General features: G+C 32.5%; 1 protein-coding gene across 1 annotated transcript; it reads right to left on the bottom strand.

The window, feature by feature from the left end:
* Nucleotides 1-275: 275 nt before the first annotated feature.
* On the bottom strand, nt 276-7,413 carry LOC132283258 (large ribosomal subunit protein uL30y-like). Its single transcript, XM_059785187.1, has 6 exons — nt 7,223-7,413; nt 6,498-6,686; nt 5,027-5,124; nt 4,791-4,928; nt 1,130-1,232; nt 276-1,023 (listed from the first exon to the last, which is right to left on the bottom strand). The coding sequence occupies exons 2-6, from the start codon at nt 6,678-6,680 to the stop codon at nt 808-810; spliced, it is 738 nt and encodes a 245-aa protein (XP_059641170.1). The 5' UTR covers nt 6,681-6,686; nt 7,223-7,413; the 3' UTR covers nt 276-807.
* Nucleotides 7,414-13,473: the final 6,060 nt, after the last annotated feature.

Genomic DNA, 13,473 nt, shown 5'->3' with positions numbered 1-13,473 from the left:
AAAAAAAAAAACGTTATATAAAAGGCCTCGTATTGCATTCATTTTTATAATTAAGGCTTTTTATCAAGTAAATAACATAAACAAAAAATGATGAATATGAAGCAGACAACAAACATAACAAGGATTTATTATCCTTTCTTGGTATTGTAGATTCATCAGTTCTTTACCTTTTAAATAATTTATTGGTTCATTATTATATATAATAAATATCACATATGGTTGTACATCAATCAAAAACTGAGAAAAATTCCAAAATTGACAATTAATTTCACAAATTTAAAAAACACCACGCAAAAAGTGATAGCAGCACCCCTCTTTAAAAAGATTGTGTATTACAGTCTTAGGACACACCACAACCGCGAGGCAAAAGGAATACGATATAAATTACAGTGCCATGTTAAATAGTTAATATGACCAGGAACCTGTAGCGCCAATCTGATAATCTCCAAGGCCATCTCTCAACCGTAGCGCTAATATGACTAGTAATAGGGCTAATAGAAGCACAAAAATGGTAAGAAGAATCTCTTTAAGTGATAACAATTGCAAAATTAGATGCCAGAGATGTTCATCTCAGATTCAAAACCCTAACCAGATTACAAGCATCACAACTATTACACTCTCTCGAAGAGCTGCAAACACCAACAATTTGATAAAAATATTAAAAGAATTCCAGTAACCAAACCAAACCAAGAGGAACGAGTCTCAAAATTTAGATACATGCCACCGCAGGTTAGTTAAGGTCCAATCTCGGGTACACGAACTACACTGAACAGATTTGATCTCTTATGAAGGACATATTTAGCAATGCTAATTCATCTGACTAATGAGTTCATTGATGTGATCCTCACGATTTCCACTGTCTCCTCCATCCTTGTACACCTTTTTCTTTCCTTTCAATGCTTTCTCCGGTTTGTTGAGTATAAAGGGGCACAGAAAACTAGTAACCTCCTTAAAATGTGGACCGACATTGGCAATTTCATTTACAACGTCTTCTATGCATATCATGCCATACTTCCCCAGTTCCTATTAAAGAAGTGAAAGCAAGTAAAAAATGAGAGCATGATGAAAACTTGGCAGCAAATGTAACTGGGTAACCATGCAACGATTTAGCAGACAACTTATTTAGTACCTGTTCAATAATGTTATTGTCTGTCAAAGGAACTCTCTGCTTGTTTATTTTTGCCACGCCTTTCTTGAAAATCAAATCCTTCACATTCTTGAGATTTGGATATCTTCAAATACAAGCAAAAATCTTACTAGTGTAACTATAGGATATTTTCACAAACAAAATATCAAGTAGACCATGTTGACATCGGGATATCTTCAAAAAAAAGAAAATTTCACAAAGCCAGGTACAAGCAAAATTTGCTTAATCTTCTTAAGTTGGATGTGAATTTGTAAGGCTGCTTTGAAGATAATAACATTTGCATGACCACTTTTCAGGGGGACTTCCAAGTCCCAACTATAACTATTTTAGCCTGAGGAGAATGGATCGATATGGTTAATGAAAACCACATTGATATATTCTTAGACTGTTCGTGTCTGAAGACTCTGAAGTCTGAACACGTTTCTAGTGTCATACCATGGCAGAAATAAGAGTTGCACAACCAAAGTGCCAAACACATGAACTGAACCAGAAAGCTTATTTGATAAACAATGAAAGAAACTTTGACAATTGAATTGTAGAACCACCTTAAGCTTTTCAATTTTTAACGGCAACAACAATATATTTTTAGTTCATTTATTTTTAATAAGTTTTATTAATGGCAGCAACAATTACTCATCTGAATGCATGTAAAACACAACTAGGATACCTAACTGAGAAAAAAGAACAATTTTTTTTTGATAAGAAATAAGAACAAAATGCTAAGATCCATTGTTGGTTCATTTGTGTTAGCAGATAAAATTATCTCATATAAACAGTAAGCCCCTGGAAGCACCCCAAGCTTGGATGTTTGATAAGCTCAGTTAACCTTGTTCTAAAGCCTGAACAAGTCGAACTCAATCAAAGCTCAAACAAAACATAGGACAGCTTAAGCAACCCAGTGCACAACTTGGCCAAGCTTGTGAACTCTTATGTAGCTCAAGAACATAATGCTTAAACAAGTTTATAATCAAATACACTACAAAAAGATTCAATGTAGTAAAGTAAAAGCCAGTAAATATTTTTTAAATTATATCTTGATGACTATCTAAGAAATTTTATCATAAATCTCCAACTAAAGAAGACAGAAAAGGAGATTCCTGGGTCCTGACAATGGATTTTCAGCGATTTAAATTTTATTATAATTTTTCATGAGGCATTTCTACTATGATCTGTCTGAATTTGAGTACTAATTTATTTGTTCTCTTTATAGTCAGGAGTCCACTCATTTAATGAAACCAATAACCCAACTAGGCTCATGAGCAAGTTCCATCATAATTAAGAGAGAGAGAGAGAGAGAGTAAAAAAGGTAACTGGGGCGGGAACACCATTCCCCATCCCCACCTCGCCCCTCAAATCGTATTCTACATCCCCAACCCCAATTGCAATCCCCACCTCTGCCCTCATCCCTCTCTCTTTCTGGCAAAAGCACATTTGTCCATGATGGTTTCAGGCTCAAGGGAAGTAAATGACAGATCCAGAGCATGCAATTGAGCAAACAAAATAAAATATGCAGCTTGACACACATTTGTGCAGCAGATAATTAGGGCTTGGGGTTAATTAGACCAAGGGTATTTCAATATATATGTTATAAATATAGGTACTTTCATGTAAATTTATTTGTTACATGGACTCTTTAAAAGTAGTGAAGTACCCGTGTCGAACACATATCCCTTGGACATGGGTATGGGATATGTGTCTGACACTTTTGGTTGGACACGTACTTAAAAAGCATATCCAATCATTCAATTACATTATATTATTACTTTAAAATAAGTTAAATGCCTATATTGAATATTATATTAGATAAAAACATTACTTTACTCTAGAAAATAAAATCAAATAATTAATAAAATGAATATTTAGCTGTGTCTGTGTGTCCTTCTATTTGGAGATTTAACACGTCTGACGCATGGATACATACCCATGTCCAATACCCGAACCCGAGTCCATGTAACATAATTTTTAACACAAACTGTGCAAGTCCGAGACCCCTTTCCCAACCCACCCCAAACCGCACAGAATTTTACTTCCATTCTCCATACCTGCCCCAATCCCCAATTAAAATCCCCAAACCCGTCAGAGTGGGAGCAGGTATCCATGGGCAAGCCAAATTGCGATTCTGAGAGAGAGAGAGAGAGAGTTTAAGTCTTAACTGAGCTCAATCCAACTCTTCTTTTACAAGTATACTAACAGATCACCAAAGGGAGCACAACCCGTGCACAACAGATGTATGCAAACCATACAAGAGTTATACTTTCAATTCTACAAAGGATTAATTAACAAATATGAATACCTTCAACCTAAAAATTGACAAAGATGAAAGACCTCAATCATCAAGAACTTCAACCTACAATTTGACACCTAGACACCTAATGAACGCCTATTTCTCTCCACCAGATAATCCCACAAAAAAATGCACGCCTATTACTTATAAAATAATAAATAAATAAAATAAAAATAAAAATAAATAAAAACTTCAACCTACAAATTGACACCTAGACACCTAATGAACGCCTATTTCTCTCCACCAGATGATCCCCCAAATATATAGAGCAGATGCTGTTCCTCTCATACTCTGCAATCCCTCCAACTAGCCAATGCCTAGATGGTCAAATTTGGAATAACCGACAGCCCTCCTGAAGAGTGACAAAAGAACAGCCCAAGTATCTCTAACCACTGGACAGTGTGTCAAGAAGTGGTTCACCAACTCTTCATCCCTCTCGAACATGCAACATAAATTAACAATGATCATCTTCTTCCAATCGGTTTGCCAATGGTAAGGATTTTTCTAACCCAGCCATCCAACTCAGAAAAAGAAAATATTAAAAACCTTTGGAGGGGCTTTAGTATGCCATACAAGGGGACCAAAATGGGCTCCCCCTCAGAAAGACCCTACAGTGGGAATGTACCTCAAACTTGCCGCCCTATGAAGCCATCCACGTCACAAAATCCTTCTCTCCCAACACAACATGCTGAGAGTACAACACTCCATCCTATGACTAGCTACCCAAGACAATAGAGGGCAACATAAACTCAACTCAACAATTCCTTTTCCTAAATATAACAGAGGGCAAAATAAAGAACTTAAATACATCCAGTAAAAGCTGCAAGGACAACCAAGCATTTGAAATAGTGTGACGGCTTGATCAAAATTCATTAGTCATTAACAAGGAGCTAATGTGTCACAAGTCACTAAATTCTTTCGAAGAGTTCATTTACAAGGCACATGGTTATCATGCTAAGACACTGGAAAACCAGTAATTACTATAGCCAAGAAACCCAGTGTTTTTAAATTTGTACGGAAAACCTAGTAAGAAAATACAACTAGATTGGAAGACTGATGGTAGATCTCGCACTAATGAGAAGCTAGAAACTTCCAGTATATGTGGACATATATAATGAATTCCAGTATTGTACTTCACATCAGAATCACTACTAAGAAGATGAAATACAAATAAAAAATCTATAAAGATGCAGACAAATAAAAAAAATTAGCATTCCATCATCTTCAGTAAGCAAACTAGTTCAGATTATAAATCACAAATTTATTGTGAGAAAAACCACTATGCAGCTTTATCCTCTCTCATGAACATCAAATATATATTATTTGCAGCAAATTATATCATTAAAGATTGTGTCTTACCCATATGTAATGAACGGTTCCACCTTCTGCAGTATTTCTATTATCCTTTCATTTGCCTTCACAAAGACACCATTGAAGATTTTCCTGAGTCTCAAAGAGTATAACATCTTTCTAGTTTTTGGATGCATGTCATTTTTTCTGAAATTATTTGGCGAATATCAGAACTAAACAACAAATAAAATCATAAACAGCATAAATGAGGAGAAAACATTGCAACCATAGAAGTAATAACCCACCCCCGAATACGAATGATGAAAAGCAGCTTGGATACTGGTGCCTCTGATTTCCACATTTGCCTCTTTCCCCTGTTTTTCATTTGGATGAGGTCCAATTCCTGGTTGTAAATCAGCAAATAAGAACATTAGATGATTTATCGTGGATCAAGTTGGAGACTTGGATTTTACAGAACAAGGTTCCCTAGTGTTACCTCATCCCCCACTCATATGGGAGGTTAAGGATTCAAGTAAGAGAGAGAGAGAGAGAGAGGAATTTACAGAGGCATTACATTAGACAGATTTCAACCAAACTCAACTTAAGAGGTCAGGAGTTTAAGCCAATGGAGATAGAATGCAGTTAGTGGCAGTGCATGCGGATATGAAGTTAGCCAGTCTTCATCTCTCTTTATAGTAAGCATGTAATGAAGCACCAGTTCTCAATCTTAAAACAAGCCACTTATATAGGTGTAATAAAATTGGCTATAGCCTAATTGTGCACTCTTCTGAACAGAAGTAATTTCACAAGGGACCCTAGATAAACCCTGAACTAAACAGTATCATCAATGTTACCCAGACATTTATCCATGAAATGAGTGTAGGCACCTAACTATCTAAATGTCTATTACAAGACAAGTAACCAAATAGCATATCTAACAGAGGAAGAACAACAGCAACATCCTATCTCACATGAGGATCCAAAAATACATAAAAAGTTCCTCTACTGAATAGACATACATCTCAAATTTACATCGAATAACTGTTCCAGGCTTGATATACTAAATGGACACCACAGTGTATCTATTAAAAGGTTCAAATAACATAGAATCATCAAAATCTAAGCACGTGACTTCTTGTATCCAAATATTATGATATTTGATACTAGTCTTTGCCTACACCATTAAGTGAAAGTTCACATTTGGCAAGCATACATTGAGTTGTTTTCTAAAAAAATTCAAATATATCAATGGTTACTTATCCAAAAAAAAAAAAAATAGATATATATATAATATAAGTTTTTTTTTTTTTTTTCTTTCCTATTTTTATCAAAATCTTTGTAATTAGTTATTGAATTTATATGCTCACAAAAAGGGTTTCAAGCCTTAATACAAGCTCTAAGAATCGGAAAACTCTAATACATTTCAATATAAGCTGTAGCAGACACGGGGCAAAACAAATTTGGTTCTCATTTACTTAAATGGGTCTCAGTTAAATTGCTGTTGTTTGCCTATTTCCACATAAAATACTAACTTTTCCAGTCAAGGACAGGAAAAAAGAAAAAAAAATTCCATAGTGTCACTGATCAAAATGCCAAAATAAAATTTTAAAGTTTCAAGCAATAAGGTCATCATTACTGATTAATAAGTCTGCGAAGACTCTCGTAGGTATCAACAAAAGTAAACACTAGAATCTAACTAAATAACAATGCAACTAACCAAAACAAAAATGCCATCTAAAGCACCAACTACACTGTGATAACGTAAATCGTAGTTACCCTGTCTCGAAACTGCTTGATGAACTGCTCCGGCTTCCTGATGACAAAACTATCACCCTTGATTTTCCTTATCTTCTGCTCCAACTGCTGTTTCCTTCTAATTGCCCACTCTTCATTGCTCCTCCTTTTCTTCAATATCGTCTCCGGTACATAAGCAAGGGGCTTCGGTTCCTCATCAGCCATTATTATCTACATTTCATCCAGTAAAAACAGGGAACCAAATTAACATCTTGTTCCTGCAGCTTCTAAATTTTCCAACACTCCGTTTAATAGCATGAAAAATCCGTGCTTTGAAATTGGAATTGATATCATCTTCAATTCCCCTTCCAAAGGGTAAATCTTAAGCTGCCAAACGCAGTATACCAATAAATGTGAAATGTGAAACCAATACAAGGATTTAATATATGTAGATATGATAAAAGATACAATTTGAAATATGACCATTAATCATATCAACATATCAAAACCAGTAACTCATTACACAATGTTACGCACCTGATAAGTAACAACAAAAACAAACACAAATGAATATATACTGAATATATACTAAGATAACAGAGCTCAAATCGTTTCGTTACAAACCCTAAACACTAATTTTCAGGTTCCTTCACTAAATAATTAGCACCCTTGGTTTCTTAAACCCTAAAAGTTAATCTTTTTAATCTTTTGTAAAGGCGAGAAACCATATATTCATATATACATATATTGAGAGAGAGGAGTCGTACATGAGAGAGAGATTAGTCGATTCAGCTAGAAGATATGGCCTTCTTCTTGATGATGATGATGATGATGATGATGATGATGTGTGAGATAGAGAGAGAGACTGCTGTCTGTGCTCTTAAAACTCAAGAAACCCTAAACTTGTATTCAAACGAACGAACCACGCTGCAAACCCGGTCCTTGCTTCTTTTTTGTGTACCTAGTAGTAACCTATCTATGCTAGAAGACATGGGCCTTCTTGATGATGATGATGATGTGGGCTTGGGCTTTCTACTTGTTGTGTTGGGCCTAGTCCTGGATTATAAATTAAAAAGTGCATGGTGAGCTAGGGTTTGATTATGTAAAGGGTAGAGAATGGATCGTGGATGTGGAAAAAGTGGAAAGACATTGAATAAGTCTAGATAGACCTGTGTATTGAATGGCCTTGGGTTCACTGTGAGCTTTATTTTGTTGGTTTTTGTTTTTTAGAAGAGACCAAATTATTTTAGTTTGGTTGGGCTTCATATACGAATAACAAAGGATTAAATGTTTGGATTTTTTTTTTTTTTTTTTTGTTACTCGGGCCGAAAATATAACTTCATAATATATAAAAGAGAGTTGATATTTATTTATTTATTTGTTCGTTCGCTCGTTCACACACATATGGTCTTAATTCTTGAGTGTGTGTATTATTCCTTTCTTTCATCTCTTTCTTACACCGGTTAAACGAGCTTAATAAAAAGATCTTTGGACCTATTTATTTAAAAAACTAGTCTAAAAGTTCTATTTGAATTTAAAATTTTTGTTTGAACTCTGAATTCGTTACTAGATAAATGAACACAAACCCGAACCACGTTAATCAAAACAAAAGTTAACACAATAGAGTGTTGACCTCACACAGTCTTTTCTCATTTAGCTATATTCTTCGCACACTCTTAATCCACTCAGATTCCACTAAATTCCATCTACAAATCCTTCCCCTGCACAGTTCAGACAATTAAAGAAGAGACATTATAGAAACAATCTTGATCTTTAAAACTTTTTGTATTGTTATGATAGCAAAATCATTGTAAATGTGACCAATTTCTTAAAAAAAAGGGCGAGGTCCATACAGGTGGAACCTAAAACACACACGTGCTTAAATACACATATACAGTATTACTAAATGAAAACGTGTTGATGTGAACACTCACACAACGTGTAAAAAGTGTGTGTTTAGTTTATATCTGTATAGTCAACTCCCACACTCCTACTAGAAGACTTTATATTCTCCATCAATCAATCCTCAAATAAAACAACCAAGCTACTGTTCCTAATTCGGCTATATTTATTAATTGAACTTCAATGATTATTTCAACATGTGTTCTAGGCGTTTTAAATGTTTTGGATTTAATAGGATTTACGATTTTTCGGAATCTATTACAAATTATATTTTAAAGTTATGAAATTTCAAACAACATTTTTTATGTGTTTTAAATTCAGTCTAAAACATCAAAATATGATAAAATTTGAAAGATAAATATGATATTACATTGATTAACTTTGTATAATATTTACTTAAACTAGTCTTCTTCTCATTTGATATTATCCCTATAAAATATCTACAAGCATATGTCATATCTTGATCTTCAAAGTTATTTAACTAACTCCATACTACTCTCTCATATCACTGTTCACCAATGTTATTTTACTTTTTTTAGTCTTTTTTTTTTTAAGTATGTTGGTGGTAGTTTAATAAATTAATTTTTAATTTATAAATAATTGCTCTTTTTTTACTTTTTAAATAAATTTTATATTTGAGTTATATCATGGAGTGCTTCTTGTTGTTTGTTTATTTGATGTAAACTTTGGAACATATTTGACAATAAAATAAATATTTCATTTATTATTTAAACAAGGTGAAAAATGGTATAATATTATTTTTATTCCAAATTCAATTTTAAATCCAATTTGTTCCAACATGGAAAGAGAATTTCATTTTAATTCTAATTTCAATTTCAATTCCAATTCCTTTTCCAAATCCTAAAAATTGATTCCAAACGTAAGTGCTAGTTTCAGAGGCCCCCCCCAAAAAAAAAAAAAAAATCAATCAAGAACTATATCCTGATCATGTGATTTCCAATAATTAGTCCATGGTGGTATGATTTTATTTATGAGTCATACCGTCCAGATAATTTTTTTTATCACTTTATTTTGTAAAGATAAGAGTCACGAGATTCAAAAGTAAACAAATTTTTTTTTTTGGCTATATATCAAGATTAATTAATATTAGACGGGTTATAGTTTATAATTAAAATAATAGAAAGAAAATAAACAAAGTATTCATAGAAAATCAGATTCTCCTAAGTACTAGCATGTCGAAGTATCTGTACTCAAATTGTTGAATGGATAAAATTGATTGTGGTGATCGGATTATATTTGAATTAGGTTCAAAGACCAACATTTAATCTATATTAAGGAACTTAGAGATATAGAGTATACACATTGACAAGCCTGTCCCACTGATTTATATATATATATATATATATATATATATATAATTATTTATATTTTATGTAATTTTATTAAATATATATTTATTCTTACTCAATTTATGATGATTATGTAGATTGGTCATCGGCAACAAGACGTAGTTTCAAGACCTAACTTGAAAGGGAAAAGAAAAGAGGAAAGATCTAGAAAAGACTAAAATAGTTCACCCCCATGTTACTAATGAATGATTAAAGCAAGAACAATTAAAATCTTTAAAGAAATTGACAATTGTTGATGACCCCCAACGCATGCTGAGTTGTGGATAGGTGTTCCACGTGGCCATTCGGTGATGATGTCATGCATGGCATCACACTAACTTTCTTCACACGTGCCCATTTGGGGGAGTGGGGAGCAGTGACAGGTGTGCTGTCTCACGGAGGAGGGCCCAATTGAGCAGTCATGTTGTAATTACCCATTTACCCCCAATTGGGCCTGCAGAAGCTGCCAAAGTTTGGGTTGGTTGGATACCAAGACCCTTTTTGGGATTGCATTTGTAACCAATAAAAACGCGTTCAATTTAAAAAATAACATTTTGTGGTGTTTGGTAATTAAAATTGTTTAGCTGGGACTCTTATCACCATTATTTTATTTTGTATATGATAACACCTATCTTTTTTATATATATAGAACATTTGGTGCAATGCTATGAGTATTATTGCTAGCTTATTTTCATATCCGAATCCCCTTTATTTTTAAAGTCTAATTCCACATTTTCTATATTTACAACCCAATTTTACATTTTATATATTTAGCTTATAATATTCTAAATTCTAAATATTTTCTATTTTTCAAAGACATAAAATAATATCTCAAGATTTATTTATTTTTATTAGGAATCCTCTTTGAAAGTGTATCTTAACGGTTTAGTAAAAAGTATTTTTCAATTTATTAATTTAAGGGAATGAAATTACATTTGAATAATGTACACGTTTATTATTGTATGAGTAATACAGTAAAATTAATGATGAAAGTGTTTAAAGCAAATACTATTGCCAAATAAATTTAAAAGTGCTTTAAGTATAAAAAGTGTTTGCATTACCAAACATCTAACATATTTTTTAGTGACAACACTTTTATGACAACTTATAAAAGCGTTTTTACCATTACAACAACAAAGTCAATAGACTCTAACTGCAATTAGATGATTAGTACTTCTATTAAAACTAATAAGCTAGTAAGCCTAAACCTTGAGTTTGGGATAAAAGTGGTTTGTCTCAAACCCACCTCATTAAAATTCTTACATTTTTTTGGAAAAAAAAATTTATAAAATTAATTAACATGTCTTAAAAATGTTCCAAATGTGTTGTGTTCTGAAAAAAAAAAAAAAAAAAAAAAAAGAAAAAGAAAAAGAAAAAGAAAAAGGGTCAAAATTCAAGAACTGTTTATCAGTGTCAAATACGTGTTCGGCTATATCTCACGCATGTTCATGATAGACACATGTTCAACATCGTTGCAACACTCTCAAAAGAAGTATGTTTCTTCTTAATTGTTCCCTCGCAAAACATTGTATGAAACTGAGACATTTAATTTAATGTGAGAGATTTTAAATTTTTAAAGGAGGAAGTTTAAATAAAGAGTGCCCAATTGACATATGAGAAATATAAATCAATCAATAAAATTAGGGCAACTTTTTTCCCCCCTCTTGATGAATATAAGTTAGGGAAGTTGCTTTGTAACAAGAGTCATTTAGTGAAATAAATGGTAGGAAGCCGTGTCAAAATTGTTAGCTGCTGTAGTACCCATATGGCTTTCTTTAGAAATGAAGGTGTTTTTCAAATGAGGTAGACTTTGTGATATTGACTATATATATATATGATCATGAAACTATATCATCAGAACCTTCTAAAGACTAGTTGAATCTGGACCACATCTTAATATTCTTCTTTTACATTTTTCTACATGGGTAGATACCGTAGGTTAAGTCTAGCTGTTGAAGAGGATCATTAAAAACCATGGGTTTTTGTCAAAATGGTTTTTTGGAAACCAACAGATTCTGCCTAATTTAGAAGCACACTAGAAGAAGATGCCATTGGTTTTTGTTCTCAGCATGCACCAAATATATGTACAACCTTGTTTTTTGTTTTCTCAAATTATACAATTATAGTGTAACAAGGGTCATTTGTCTCACATTGGAACTCGATATAAAAGTGATTGAGTATAAATAGATGGGTATGCAGCATTACCCAATAATTTGAGATTTTGAGTAAATGAACAAGTACCGATCCATTATAATTGATATCAAAACCAATCTCAATTCTTAATCCAATATTACACCAAGAGCCAGACCCAAATGCGCTTTTAGCTACCTAACTTTTCTCGGTTGATTTGGAGTTTCAACACTTTCTTTGGTGCAACTTTGGTCTGGTATGGACTCTGGAGTATGCCCCTTCTTTGTTCTGTATTTTCATTCTTCTTTGTTTATAGCACATCCACTTGCCAAAGAAAAATACTTCGTAAATGTTTTCAGTTTTGTCTGTTCTCCAAAATTGTTTTTTTATTTTATTTATTTATTTTTTTTTTTACATACACATAAATAATAATAATAATAATAATAATAATAATAACAACATGCAAAAGATGCACATTTGGTTCAAGAAACACTGTTTTGATAACTTATGCTTATATTTGGTGGGAATGAAGGAAGATGATGGATAATAAATAAGAACAAATTTTCAACTTCTTTTATTTCGTAGAGAGGAAATGAGATAATGAAAGAAATAATAATAGGAGGTATCATTCATTTTTAACAAATTTTCATCTCTTCAAATATGGGTAGAAGAAAGGAGGAAAGATAAGTGATGTTATTATGAAGGTTTTGAATTACAATATTATCTTCGATTATACAATTTTAAATTATAATACTATCATCTATAAATTACTATTAAAAACTCCAACTTTTTTTCTCTTTTAACTAACTAAATAAATTGTGAGTTTATTTTATTCTATTCCATCAAACCGAGAAGAACATAGTCTCTTCTCTAGAAATGTCTCATCTATCCCTTATTCTCTTCCTTGCATTCAAAAATTTTCTTTCCTACTGAACAAAGTATAAAAAATAAAAAATATATTTTAAAAGATAGAAATCAATTATCCGAAAATAGATTTTTTTAATCTAAATTTTCAAAAAAATTGCAACAAAAAGAATTAGTACAAATTTTTTTTTTAGTTGATACTTACATTCACCCCCTCAAAGAATTATTTACACCAAAAATAATTCAAATTTTAGACATGATATTTTTTGACGTCCACTGGACTTCAAAAAAATTCGTGTCAAATGAATTATGAGTTATATATTGACTCGACAAAAATAGCAAGACCCAAAAATATTTCTTCAGTACTTTGAAGACTAAAGTGCATTTGTATTATACCCAAAATCCTAATTAAGCATTCCACAACCATAAACTGCATTAACTTGGTTATAATTTAAAAAATTATTTGAAAGTTTGCTCAACAACTAAAGTGGAAAAGAACAGTAGGACAAATTTATTTTCCACACAATTCTGTGTATTAGCCGCCAATCAAACTGGGACCCACTAATTTCACCCATATCTTGGTTCGGGTCCTCTGGCTTTTCCGTAAATTTTCCAATCAATCCACGTCGTTGAATTTTAACAAAGTTTTCTCAAACCATGTGGTTAGAATCCAAGACCCCAGACATTTGAATTCAATGAAATTTTGTTTTTTTTCTTTCTTAATTTTCAAAATTTCTCTCTCCTCAGTCCTTCAATTAATTGGACATGGACAT

This window comes from Cornus florida, unplaced genomic scaffold (genome assembly GCF_030987335.1).
Source record: "Cornus florida cultivar Cherokee Brave unplaced genomic scaffold, ASM3098733v1 CherokeeBrave_3.0.0_Hap2_Chr11, whole genome shotgun sequence".
NCBI lineage: Eukaryota > Viridiplantae > Streptophyta > Magnoliopsida > Cornales > Cornaceae > Cornus > Cornus florida.
Note: the sequence above shows the minus strand (reverse complement) of the source record. Positions and strands in the feature narration are given on the sequence as shown.

Bases quoted from the DNA above. Each gene is read 5' to 3' on its own strand.
- LOC132283258 (XM_059785187.1), bottom strand. From the start codon at position 6,680: ATGGCTGATGAGGAACCGAAGCCCCTTGCTTATGTACCGGAGACGATA. The intron at 4,929-5,026 runs GTGGGTTATTAC...AAATAATTTCAG, and splicing joins TTCATCATTCGTATTCGGGG to AAAAAATGACATGCATCCAA. The intron at 1,233-4,790 runs GTAAGACACAAT...TTGTATTTGAAG, and splicing joins GAACCGTTCATTACATATGG to ATATCCAAATCTCAAGAATG.